The sequence below is a fragment of the Phaenicophaeus curvirostris genome, chromosome 1 (assembly GCF_032191515.1).
Source record: "Phaenicophaeus curvirostris isolate KB17595 chromosome 1, BPBGC_Pcur_1.0, whole genome shotgun sequence".
NCBI lineage: Eukaryota > Metazoa > Chordata > Aves > Cuculiformes > Cuculidae > Phaenicophaeus > Phaenicophaeus curvirostris.
Window position 1 is genome coordinate 94,506,573 of NC_091392.1, and position 13,595 is coordinate 94,520,167.

Below are 13,595 nucleotides of genomic sequence, written 5' to 3' on the forward strand. Positions count from 1 at the left end.
CATGCAGAAGACTGACTCACAGACACCTGCCTGTTCAGTGCAGAGAACAAGCCCAATGAACTATTTTGCATTATAAAGCTTATGTAGAAGTTAATGTATCCACACCATAATGAACTATTATGGCTCATTAGAGGCTCAGCTTGCAAAGTCCAAAGTGTAAAAACAGAGGCATATATGACAAATCCGAACTAAGCATTGTACCCTGCCCTCTGCCTGCATCAACAATTTACACGTATCTGGTAAATGATTTATAAACCTAAAGTATAAAACTGTATGACTGTCTCTGCTTTGCAAAGGAAACACTTTCTGGATAATTTGCCATGTCCCTGAAAATGTTTCAAAGTTTGGTGTCTGCTCTGCTGTTTACAGGTAAGTGGCTGGCACCCTGTTTCAAGTCATTCCCCTCTGGCTTGTTAAATAGTCAGCTGGCAAAAAAACCTTGTTACCCCAGAATAGCAATGATGGAAGAGAATTAACTTGTAGTCACTGCAGCAGGGACATACGGGAGAGCAGGAGAGCACAAGACTTCATATAAAATTCTGTGAAACACAGTCTTGATTCTACTTGTCGTGACTACTTTTGAGCCTCTTACTGTTCAAAGCCTCAGGTTTGAGGAGCAAGGATGCATTCCTGACCAAAAAGGATTCTTACAGGATGATTTCCTGAACTGTGAAAATTGCAGAAAGAGCTTAACGCGGTTTTTTCCTCGAACATTATTCTGATCTCAACATTCTTTTTTTTTAAGAAACAATTTCACATGCATTTTTAAGGATCCACAATGATCTATTTCACAAGTGATTTCTAGGATGTCTGATTTGAACTGCTTAAGGAGACTGACTTGTTTAAAGCTCTCAAGCTGTCTGATGCTTGAACATTTACAGCACTCTGCAACCAGGCCACCTAAAAAGTCAAGACTCGCACTGTAAAACCTGGACCAGAGTGAAAATGGATGGGGCAGGGCTGCAACACCAGCAATGCTGAAAGAACACTCTTCCAAAGGCAGAGCAGACTAGTACAGTTAACGATCAATGATGCACATGCTCTGAGATTAATTTGTTCCTCAGTAAATTAGAACCAGACAGGCAGTAAATACCTACTTCTCAGATGATTCTCCACATCATGGAAAGAGGCTCCATCCACATAAGTGCATTAAAAGCATATTTTAGATCTGATTGCTTGAACACAAATGTAGTAAATACAAGAAAGATGTGAAGGGCTAAGGCAAAAAGAGGTAGGCAGAATTAGTCAATGCTTAATCATGAATAAATAAAAAAAGTTGTTTTGTGAAGCAGGACCAGAGTCAAGTGTATTTCTCTTATGGGCCACATTCTCTACCTTGTTATATGACCATAAGTTTTGGCTGCAGTGAGGCTCTGCAGGGAAGAAAGGAGATGGAAAGGGCCCTTCTCTCTTCTGCAAGTTAGAGCTCACCTAGAAACCTTCCTTTCCCCTTATTTACACATCCTGATCTATGTGCACATCAGCTTTGACATATTCTGGGTGCTTGTCTGTCTTCCTGAACATCTCCTACTTTCCATCGAAGGCCATCATGACACAAGCAGTCTCACGTGAAGCCAAGCTAGGAGCACAGCAGCTTGCTGCCACTCCTTCTTGGAAGATTTATCTTTCATCTCCCTTATGTCTCTGCCTTTCTTAATGGTGTCATTTGCCCTCTTTCCCAGGTTCCTTTCTTCAAAAGGCAGTAAGATCTATTTATTACTGATTAAAACAGGCTGTAAGACTCACTGATGAGAACATGATACTTTGTCACACCTGCAACCCAGCTACTATAAATCACTCCCCACAACAAACCACCTTCACAACTCTGGGAACAGGTGCTCTGGGCTCTTTCTTGGGCAGTTTCTTTAGCCTCTGCAGAGCACAGCAGCAAGGAATAGGGTGCAAGAGTGTAGTATCCTGGCATTGGGATTGTCACCAGTCTCACAGATGTTTGACTGGGGTGTCTTGCCTACTCACTCAAAGTTAAACTAATGGCCATATTTGGATTTAGGAAGGGAATTTTTCCAGGACCCAATGAGCAGGACCAATGGACCAATGCTTCTTTTAATACTTAGCTGCAGAGGAAGCAGTAGCTTCCCTAAGATTATCTAAGATTTTTGCAAAATCGCCTTGCTCTTTACCCTTACCTGACAATTTTTCTGATCCCTGGCATCACACCAGCAATACTAGCTAATTCTGCATTAAGTGTCTAACTTGTCTGTCTTTGCTGATGAAAAAATGAGGCTGATGATGTATCTCTAATGATTGCTAATGACTGAACTCTCATCTCCTGAACCAAATAACTCTTGTGTCTGGTGTAAAATCAAGAATTGTGAAAGAATTCTGAATTCAAGCTTTAAAAATAAACATATGAGACCAAAATTTCAAAAGCTATGTGACATTTACAGTGTTGATGCACTTAACAATATATGACTAAATTTTGCTGTCAGTAAGTATTACTAAATCTAACTGACTTTATTTTATTTTAAGGCCTGTTACCATCCAAACACTTTGGGATACATAGCCAATATGCATACAGGCATTTCTCTTTCATTATTTGAAAAAACAATATTCAGAGGTTTGTATTTAATGTAATTGTAATTTTCAACTGAGAAAATCTGACATGCAGCCTGTAGGTGTCCAGCAAAATCCAAAAGTCTGTTCCTGCTGCAATCCACCCATGTATGGAGTACTGACAGATAACAACGTCTTGATTTCCATGGAGTGCCACATAACCTAGAGAATACTTCCGTGAAGAGAAAACTAGCTATTTCCATGCATTTATTTTAGTGCTTCTGAAATAAACTGCTGTTATGCTGTGGTACTCTGAATCCTCAGCCCCGTCCTGGGTTCTGGCTTGTCAGTCTTTTCTGGATTTAGAAAGTAAGAGAGCTGAAGCATGGAGTGCATGGAGATGTCTGTTCTGGCTCATTTCTAACCTAAAGAAACACACCTGAGCTGCAGCATTTGATTTACTTTTTCAAAGTTCCCAGCACGTCAGCACCAGCCACCTCAGCAAGGTTGGAGTGTCCAAGGTTGAAGTTTAGCTCTGTCCAAGTTTAGCCTCTGTCCAAGCTCTGTCCTAAAGTGCTGATAAGACTGGCAACCTTGCCCCTGTGAGCTGACATTTTGACCAGACAATCACCACTGCTGATAATAAGGAGAGTTATTAGACTAAAAGGAAGGGAGCCAGAGCAATTACCATCTTTTGACATTTAAATTCCATTTATATATATAACTTCAGCAATAGGTGTTCAGGTTGTCAGAAACTTGTAATAGTCTTTAGAAACTAGAGGGGGAAACAAATAGCTCTAGTTTATATGACAATGTGCACAGAGAGTGACTGAAGTGTTGCTAAGTAATTGTCAAATTTTTGTAAATATCACAGCATATCAGACATACGCCACTTTTCCCTGCTGGAGATACACACCAGGGATAAATTTTGATTCCCAAGCCTCGAGATTGCCCTTCACCACTTATACACTACCGCTGATCTAGATAAAAAAGGCGCCTGGGGGCTAGGGGTGTGTGTGGTGGAGGTGGGGGAGCATACCCTATACTAAGGCAAGTTTGAAGTTTTGTCTTTTTCTCATTTAACTCTACTACTAGACATAGTTTCTTGCCATCTCCAAAGACTGCTAAGAACACAATGGCTTGTGCTGGTCAGCTTTTAAAAATGAAAATGCGTATGAATTAAATGGGTGCCTAAGCAGGCAAAGGTGTCAAAATGTAATCGCATCACCACACAGTCATAAATGCAACTAAATGGATCACTGTACATTCCGCTGATAGAAAAGATGTCCCCCAGGGAAGATGTTGTAGTTGCATCCAGCTAAAGATCTTGCTTTCTAGATACCTATCCCAGTGCAATAGAGTCAAGCTCACATTTGAGTCTTGTACGAAGAGATTTTAGTTCACAATAATTTAACAGCTATGCAGGTTAATTTTATATTTTAAGTGCAATTTGCTTGCTATATCATAATACTTTTTTATTATTACCCTGACCTTTCAAGCTATTTGATATGCCTTTTTCATAATCCAATTTTTATAATCACTGCTGGATTAAGTACACATTAACTATTTTGACAAAGATGACAAGATTCTGTGACCATCTCCTCTCGGTTTAGTTCTATACCAATATGCAACTAATCCAAAATGAGATGCTCAGAAGATACCATAGCAGTAATGATTACAGTTTATCCCCTAGAAAGGTTGTTTAAGTGTACAGATAAATAAAACTACCTGCTGAAGGCAATAATTACATGAGCTAAACATCTGCTTATAAAAACAGCCAAGCTTTTCTATAATTTTCTTTTCAAATGAGAACACGAAGTGAATCTTTAAGAGATGATGCAAGCAAACACCCTAACTGGTAACAGCTGATACAGCCCCTGCAATAGTTCACTCCCTACACACATTCTTATCATTTTCCCTTTGGGCCCTTAATCGCTAAATGTGTTTTTCAAATAATATATTTGTTGAAGAGAAAGGAGGGGAAACAGTAGTGAATGAAAACTGAAGGCTGCTGGATGAGGGAAAGGCTGTGGATGTGGTCTTCCTGGACTTCAGTAAAGCCTCTGACACAGTTTCTCACAGCATTCTGCTTCAGAAACTGTCAGCCTCTGGCCTGGACAGGCGCACACTCTCCTGGGTGGAAAACTGGTTGGATGGCTGGGCCTAGAGAGTGGTGGGAAATGGTGTGAAATCCAGCTGGAGGCCAGTGACAAGTGGGGTTCCCCAGGGCTCAGTGCTGGCTCCAGCCCTGTTCAATGTCTTTATCAATGACCTGGATGAAGGTATCGAGTGCACCCTTAGCAAGTTTGCGGACGACACTAAGCTGGGTGGAAGTGTCGATCTGCTGGAGGGTAGGGAGGCTCTGCAAAGGGATCTGAACAGGCTGGACCACTGGGCAGAGTCCAATGGCATGAGGTTTAACAAGGCCAAGTGCCGGGTCCTGCACTTGGGGCACAACAACCCTATGCAGTGCTACAGACTAGGAGAAGTCTGTCTAGAAAGCTGCCTGGAGGAGAGGGACCTGGGGGTGTTGGTTGACAACCGACTGAACATGAGCCAGCAGTGTGCCCAGGTGGCCAAGAAGGCCAATGGCATCTTGGCTTGTATCAGAAACGGTGTGACCAGCAGGTCCAGGGAGGTTATCCTCCCTCTGTACTCGGCACTGGTGAGACCGCTCCTTGAATCCTGTGTTCCGTTCTGGGCCCCTCACCACAAGAAGGATGTTGAGGCTCTGGAACGAGTCCAGAGAAGAGCAACAAAGCTGGTGAAGGGGCTGGAGAACAGGCCTTATGAGGAGCGGCTGAGAGAGCTGGGGTTGTTTAGCCTGGAGAAGGGGAGGCTGAGGGGAGACCTCATTGCTCTCTACAACTACCTGAAAGGAGGTTGTAGAGAGGAGGGTGCTGGCCTCTTCTCCCAAGTGACAGGGGACAGGACAAGGGGGAATGGCCTCAAGCTCTGCCAGGGGAGGTTTAGGCTGGACATTAGGAAAAAATTCTTTACAGAAAGGGTCATTGGGCACTGGAACAGGCTGCCCATGGAGGTGGTTGAGTCACCTTCCCTGGAGGTGTTTAAGGCACGGGTGGACGAGGTGCTGAGGGATATGGTTTAGTGTTTGATAGGAACGGTTGGACTCCATGATCCGGTGGGTCTCTTCCAACCTGGTTATTCTGTGATTCTGTGATTCTGTGTGAAAAAATTAGCATGCAATACATCTGAATGCTCTTCAAAGTCACTTAGCTTTGTTTCAATACAATTTGAAATTCTTCATTTTTTTTCGGCTTGATGTTATGCATTGTGAGCCATTCATTAGCATTACCCATCTGCTCCTAAGTCCCACTAGTCTTCCACCCAGGTGCCCTGAAACCCTATTCTTCTGGTTTCTGTAGAAATCTTCTGCAAGATGGAGAGCTGAAGTCCTTCAGGAGTAACCTGTGTTCATAAAGCACCTTCCTGAGCAGCAAACTCTTCCATAATCTTTAATTAAGCACTCCAAAAAGTGGGTAAAAATTATACCCAGTCTGAGAAACTTCAGTTGATGCAACACATAGGTTATTTGCTGAAGACTATTGACTGTATTCAGAAGTCCTACTTGGGTAGACGTCCGGTGTGATGCCCCCATGCCTACCTTCAAGCTTCAAGACCTTGATTTCTCTGAGATCTGCCAGAGCACAAGCAAACATGCAACCCTGCTTATCTGTGTAGTCCCAGTGAAAGACCAACAGGATTATTTCTAGTTTCACTAGGAACGGTTTCACTAGCATTATTTTGAAGGTCAACAAAGTTTGTCCTGTTCAGAGATGTATAATGATCCTTACAGTAAGACAAAGGGAGAATGAGGTAAGCCTAAAGGATTAGCTTGAATATAAAGGAACTTACCCAATATTCTTATGGCATTTATGTAGCTTTGGAGAGCCCCAGCAGCTAGGGACAAGCCCTGCAGAGGTGGTCCCGCCAGGTGCTAAAGGTGAGAGCTGGAAGTGTTTGAGATAGTAAATAGAAAAGGATATGAATATCAAAGGTGACAAAAGAAGCCAAGAGCAGAGCTGACAACCCTGTCTTGGCTTGGAGCTGGCAGGTGCACTTTAATCAGAGTGAACGTTCAGCATTGTTAGGGATGGCAGTTCTCATTGGATAAAGGTGCACCCAGAACAGACTCTATATAAAAATCTGATTGTTAATACTCTTTAAGATGCAGCACTTCATACCACAGTAGCCAAGACAACACCTCACTTTTCCACCAGCAGAATGACAAGCTCATTTTTTGAAGACACTGACAGTGGCAAAAAGAAACACAAGAAGCAGAGCTGCCTGAAGACCTTTTTTCCTAGCTTACTGGGAAGCTGGAAGGCCAGAGCACATATCGGTGATAAAATTTAAAGTTTAATGGCCCCTACTAACTATATATACACATTTTAAAAAAAGTGAAGCCTGTTACTGAGCTGATTTCAGATCCTAGTTCAGTTATCTCAATCCAGAAATGTAATCATAAGCTTACAAAATGGTTAACATAAAAAAAAATACACTAAAGAGAAGTTAAGAGCTCGTACATTTTCTACTGGATAACAATAAAATGCCAGAGAAATAATGAAATTTGGCACTAGGATTTGGTTGTGGTTTTTTTTTTTTTATTATGCAGCTCTGGAACAGAAACTTAGCAGCTTAATAGACAAACGCGAGTGATATAATTTTTTTTATCCTCAGGCCAAAGTCTTGTTGAAGTACAGAAATAGCTATTCCTTAGTTCCCTAATGGAGAGAGCAGTTCACGCAACAAGAGTCTTCACAACAAATGTTTGAATTTAGGATTTTCCATAGAGTTGGAAACATTTTTTAAAATGGTATTCTTTGAAAACTCCCCATTCCAAAATTTCTGCCTCTAGATTCTGATTATACTAAGTTGAAATCTGAAGAATATGAATTAAGAAGGAACTACTGGGACTGTCACTGCTCACTAAGTAAATTTTCTAAAATACTCTTTCATGTCTTTTTTAAGAGCAAAAATGACATCTACCTTCACATTATTTTTGTTTGTTTGTTTCTGTATAATCAAAAATTTTCTTACCTTCTTTTCAAGCATTTTTTGACTTTGAAAAGAAACAAAGTGAAAAGAAGCAGCAAATACTCTAACTCACATATCTGCTACCTACATGCTTTTAGCGTACACTTTCTTCTATTTAAAAAAATAACTACCATATTGCAAATCATCAACAAAGCTGCAAGAATAGGAAGTGAACTGGATTCAGCTGAACATTGTGCATAGAAGCAAACATTTAACGTTCTCAGTTAGATTTTCTCCTCAGAAATTCTGGAATGAGGGCATGGGAGAGATGTCAGTGAGGTGATAGCTTGCCCTGCTGAGATCAAGTGTGTGCCGGTGTCCACTTAAAATCATTTCACTAAATTGGAGCACAGCTGTTTACAGACGCTAATCGCAGCTTGGCTGATGTATTCAGGTTTCAGCTTAATCAGTGGTTCATTAAAAATTATATGATTTGGACTGACATTCTGTTTCAGACCAGTTTAGCCCCAAATGAATTTATGTCTCAAACCCTGGAGACTAAAAAGAAAAGGCTGTTCCTGTACCAAAGCCTTTCATACGAAGTTAATAAGGAATCCAGCACTTTTTCCTGGGCAGAATGGTTATTTCAAGTAGACCTGCAAGAAGTGCTTCTGCAGCTGGGTTGCCCTCAAAAGCTGTCTAAAGCAGTGTGATAACAAGATTAGAAGTACAATTAGACTAATTTCATGCATGTAATTTCTATGCTGCAACTAGCAAAAATAAATAGTACATCTAAATTAGGAGATTTAGAAAGAATAGTTAAATTCATAGGTTAGTTTAGGGTTTTTTAAAAAAACTTTAGGATTGTCAGCAGCAAATGGGAGTAATGAAATTGCATCTAAGGTTCCTTTTGGTCACAAAATCTTGTATTAAAAATAAGCTAGTGCCTCAATTTGATTGTAACTTCATTATTTTGCTGAATCCAAAGTAAATTATTAATACAACTGTTATATTAACTTCAGACTTAAAAAAAAGAAAGTAATCTTTCCGAAGATCTAAGGCAGGACCAGCTTTGATTTCTGTTAAAAAACTATAGGTCCAAAGACATGTTCCTTGGGTACTTTTTTTAAAGTGCACATTCTGTAGTGTTTTTCTGATAAATATTTCTCAGTTTCCATTTTAGGGGTCCTTGGAGCACCTTTTCTGACAGAAGAATCAGCAAATCAATTTATCAGACTTAAACGACAGATACCATACTCTCAGAACTACTGGGACCCAAGCAGCAGCCATAATGCATGGGGATACACTGTGGCTGAACAGGTATTTTCTTACATCATCTTACAGTATCTATTGAAATAAAGAAAGTACAGGTCTGGGATTAACACTTAACAGTAACCCTTTGGGGCAAGGGAGGAAATCTATCTGATTATCAACACAGGCAAGACTGCTAAGTAGTCACACACTGCATTTATTCAGTATTAAAGCTCAGCACATTCTTTTTTGTTTCAATCTACTTCAGATTAGTGAATCATGGACAGCTTTGAGAGACACAGCACAATACTACATGGACTTGGGTTCATTTGCCTTTCATCCTTCGATTGCCAGGTACAATGGGGTTTCTCAACAGAGCATTTCATAGACTTCAATGCGTGCCTGTACCCAAGTAAGTAAATTAACCAATAAAAGAGTGGTGGCAACTGGATCCTAGTGGCATAACTCGACACATTAACAAATCTGATTATAAGAGACATTTTGAAAAATTGAAGAAGTCTTATTTTACTGTCCAAGTTTTATAGCTATTTAAAAGCAGACATTTTATTGTGGCAAGTTCTTTTTAAAGTATGCTTTGGAAGAATTGATTAAAAGCTCAAAAAGTACATATATTGTAAAATTCCACAGAAGCCTAAGTGCAGCAACGTGTCCCACATAGTTGATTTTAAAAGCAGACAAAACAATTCCTGATGAGAAAAAAAATATACTTTACAAACCTTCATCTGAAACAGGCAAAAGTGGATAGGACTAAACTCATGCAACTTCATGTTTCAGTGCTTAAAATGGTTACAAAGACGTAGCAATCTGATCAGTCTGCTTGTAACCACCAAAAGGAAAATAGCTAGACTTCTCATAATGTAGTTCAAATTGAATATGCTTCGAATTTTATTGACTTATAAATAGCTTTCTTTTAGGAAATGAGCACAAAGTTTCTTTTTGAAATGCAATCTTTGAAAAGTACTTTTTTACAAGACAAGAATTTGATTTGGTGAGTCTCAGATTTAACTTTCAAGGGCTGCACAACCTGAAAGGTGTTGACATTTTCACTCATGCTGAGCATTAGCAAAGTAGATGAGAAAAGTCATGATTGCCCTGCTCTCCTGCCGAGCCTTCAGCTGGTGCCCTTGGGCAACTGGAAGTAAGCACCAGGATATTCTCTCAGAATTTCTAATACTGATCAAGGCAGAAGTTTTCTTGGCTAGCGGCAGTCATTTCTTGTTATGACAATCTGAAATTACCTGGAGATATTTGACTCAGTTTTCTGGAAAGAAAAAAACGCCCTGTCTTTTCCATCAGAAAAATCATTCAGATAGAAAATGCCTAAATGCCTCTAATTATTAGTTGTCCAGTACATGTGTCTGAAGGCTGTGATCCTGACAGCTGCCAGACATACTGCAATATGATTTATGCTTCTAGAATAATAATTCTTCTCACTGTCATATGACAGGATTAAGGCCCATTTACAAAAACACATCTATAAACACTCCCACCGAAGTATGTTTAAGATTTCAGAGGGAGGCTAGTTAACTCCCAGACAAATACACTTCCCAATGTTAATATGACAGAAATTAACATCTACAGCTTTTATGAAGGCATATAGTAGAAAGACATTAAGCTAGAAGCTACAAGAACATTGTGGATAAAGTAAAACAGTTATTTTCAGTCACTGTTTTTTGTATTTTTCTGAGACGGCCAAGAAAAAGCAAGCCTATATAGCATATACAGGAATCTTGTTTGGGGGCTGTACTTCCAGAAGAAAACATTTGCAAAAGCTTGCAAATCCAAAGACTGGAACTGCTGACAGGATCTTTAAATTAATTTTTCAAAATTTTTCTAAAAGCAATTTATTCCATCTTTTCTAGTGACAACATCAGATCTTACATGGACATGCTACAGCAGTCTGGGACTCACCTCCAGCAACAGACAAGGATCAGCTATTAAATTCTACACATCTCATATCTGGCCATGTTAGGACATGGCAAGTTTTGGGTTTGTCATTATGTATTTGATAGATGTCTTTACCTCATCCCACTGTGTAAACTAAAATTAACACACTAATTCTCTCAGTATTGCATATTTTATATTCATAAGTAGAAATGAGATGTAATTCATGGTAAATTGCATAAGAAGTTGAAGACAAGGCAACCATTAACTTCTAGCAGATCAGGTTTAAAGAAGCCTCGTTTTCTGACTAAACAGTTGATTTAAAACAAACAGTCCTGCTTCTGTAACTGAAACCCACATTTCTTATTTCTCAGTGTTTTGTTTTAGCTGAATTTTTGAGCGGCAGTTAAGACAAGGAAATCAGTCACTTGGAGTGATTACTTCTCTGTAGAGTGCATTTGCTCCAAGTTTGTCCATTAAGAGCAGTATACTTCTGAACTTCATGTGCGTTTCCATTTTTTCAAGTACCGGAGCCAATTTAGTAGGTATTATAGTGTACATTCACATTGTGTATGCTTTGCTTCCCACATTTAAACATTTGTACTTGGTCCTGAGCACGAAAACCAGTAACCACTGTGAGTTACTTTTTTCATACTCTGGAAATAGGAGTTAGTGTAAACATTCACAGCTCTTTTTCTAATAAAAGTGGTGATGACAATATGTTCTTTATGCCAAGTTCTTAAGTATGGAAGTTTCCCCATTCCTATCTGTTAATCTACCTTCTTTCAGGATGTCTTTGAAGAAAGGATTAGGCTCCACTTTCCTTTTATGTATTATTAATATACTGCTAGCTGTCAAAATCTTTCAACTCTGGTCAAAATTTCTGCATGGGCAAGGCAGACCTGTTAGGGAAACTGAAATCTATGGTAACCTTGAGGGCAGGCTAGGTGAAGGCAGGCATTTTTTTCTTACTTTTTATCCCCAAGAGCAGGTTCTGGGTGTTGTGCATTCAGGGTTCTTTGTGAATATGGACTGTATACAGACTGGAAGAAATACGAAAGCAGCGATGGATCTTCTAAAAAGAAATGCATCTTTGGGCATTTTGGAAGTCTCTGCCATGCTCCTAGGTATGAAACTATCCTTAGGCCATTATTAATTTCCCTGCACAGGACAATGGCCCTGAAATAGCCATTATTCATTAGCTTCAGCTGAAAATTCATTAAACACTTGAAAGAGATAAATGAAGTGCAAGTTCAGTATTTGCCACGTAGAATTCCACATCTTCAGTCACACTACTTAGTTATGAACAGTTCATTCAAAGGTAAGGGGTGGTAAGTGATGCATAGACCAGAAGACCTCACTAGTTAGACAGTCATGGCTTGTCCATTCTGTCCCCCTTCTATGTCCTACTGCTTGACCTTGGATAAGCCAATGCTGCAGATCCTAAACCTTCCACAATTTTGATCAGTGACAGTGCAGGCATGACAGAGTTACCAAAACTCTTCACTTTGTAGCAAAAAGCAGGTCTGTAAGGATAAACATTGCTTTTTATTTTAAATAGTAAAAATCAAAGCATCCATGTCTCCAGCTGTGCACCTTGGTGGTCCCAGGGATATTGCTGCTCTGCAGGCAACGATGCACAAGACACTTGCACATTGGTTCCTGAATTGCTGCTGTTTTCAGCCCTGACTCTCTAATTGATGTTGTTGATGTCAAGGCAGGAGTTTGAGATCTGCTTGAGAATTATCTGCAGTTTTCGTTCCTGCTGTGTAAGTTAAACCAAGGAGTGCAAGCAACCAGGAACACTGTAGACTGGGCAAACAAGGCATGGCAGAACAGTTCAACTGGATGGGTACTAAAGCTCTGCTAGCTCCATCAGGGAGCAATGTTATCCTGCTGGCAGAAAGCCACGGCCTCGCTAAGCTCTGCACTCACCACGATTATCACAGCTTCCCAGACAGAGCTCCAGTGGGGACACGCTGCCACCCAGACATCAGGATGCAGGGTGTACACTGCTCTTATGAAAATATTGTATGGCAGCAACAAGCACACCTGTGGGAAGTGAACCCGGTTAGAGGAGCTCCTCCACTCAGTGACATTGCACTGGGGGGAGGCAAGATGATTGAGGAGTATCAGGGAGTCTGGCAGAGTCAGACTAGTGGGATTGCACCCTACCTTCCCTCAGACAGGCCCAACAGGTAGACAGGACACATGATACGGAGGATTCCCTATTCTCTCTCTGCCTGGCAGAACATAGTGACTTAAGTGATAGGGGGCAATGGCAATGAGTTCCTGTCTGGTGCAGCAACCTCTATCACTATCCCACCTTCCCAGGTGCCACTGCATAATTGGTATGAGGCTTTTCAAGTGGAACCAAACAATAACGAAGATTGTTTCATCTGACTTGGAAGTGTTGCTGAGGTTAAGTCAGCGTACACCCTGCATCAATACCGCTTTCACAAAGAAACAAAAAAAGCGAGTCATTGTCATAGGAAGATCCCCTCTGAAGGGAAGAAAAAGCCCAATATACGGACTGAACATACTTCTTGGGGAAGTCTTCTGCTTCCCTGGGTTAAAGTTATGAAGAGAAAGATTCCTGCTGTGGTATGGCCCTCAGATTATTGTCCATGATTGACTTTTCATGTAGGCAACAATGAAGGTGCAACAAGTAATCAATTAAGAGAGACTTCATGTTCCTGGAACAACTGGTTAAGGGGTCGGGGCACAAGTAATGATCTCTTCTATCCCTCCAGTTGAAGGGAATGATGAGGGAAGACACGGAAGAGCCAGCAGATCAGTACCTGGCCCGGAGCCTCATGTCACTAGCAAAATTTTGGGGTTTTTGATCATGAGTCAGTCTATAAAACACTAGGCTTGCTGGTGACAGATGAGGTACACCTGTCTGAAAGAGGGGAAACGATCTTTGC

General features: G+C 40.5%; 1 protein-coding gene across 2 annotated transcripts; it reads left to right on the forward strand.

Annotated features, from left to right (window-relative positions):
• Window positions 1-263: 263 nt before the first annotated feature.
• C1H3orf85 (chromosome 1 C3orf85 homolog) lies at window positions 264-11,621 on the forward strand. Of its 2 annotated transcripts, none has more exons than XM_069849915.1 (4): window positions 264-369; window positions 8,696-8,832; window positions 9,032-9,175; window positions 10,647-11,619. In XM_069849915.1, exons 1-3 carry the CDS (start codon window positions 321-323, stop codon window positions 9,149-9,151), a joined length of 306 nt encoding a protein of 101 aa, XP_069706016.1. In that variant the 5' UTR covers window positions 264-320; the 3' UTR covers window positions 9,152-9,175; window positions 10,647-11,619. The 2 variants fall into 2 exon arrangements, with proteins under 2 accessions (XP_069706016.1, XP_069706017.1); XM_069849916.1 differs by having other exon boundaries at window positions 266-369; window positions 8,684-8,832; window positions 9,032-9,117; window positions 10,647-11,621.
• Window positions 11,622-13,595: the final 1,974 nt, after the last annotated feature.

Coding starts and splice junctions, on each gene's coding strand:
- C1H3orf85 (XM_069849916.1), top strand. CDS start 321: ATGTCCCTGAAAATGTTTCAAAGTTTGGTGTCTGCTCTGCTGTTTACA. Junction 370..8,683: donor GTCTGCTCTGCTGTTTACAG/GTAAGTGGCTGG, acceptor AATATTTCTCAG/TTTCCATTTTAGGGGTCCTT. Junction 9,118..10,646: donor TTTCATCCTTCGATTGCCAG/GTACAATGGGGT, acceptor CATCTTTTCTAG/TGACAACATCAGATCTTACA.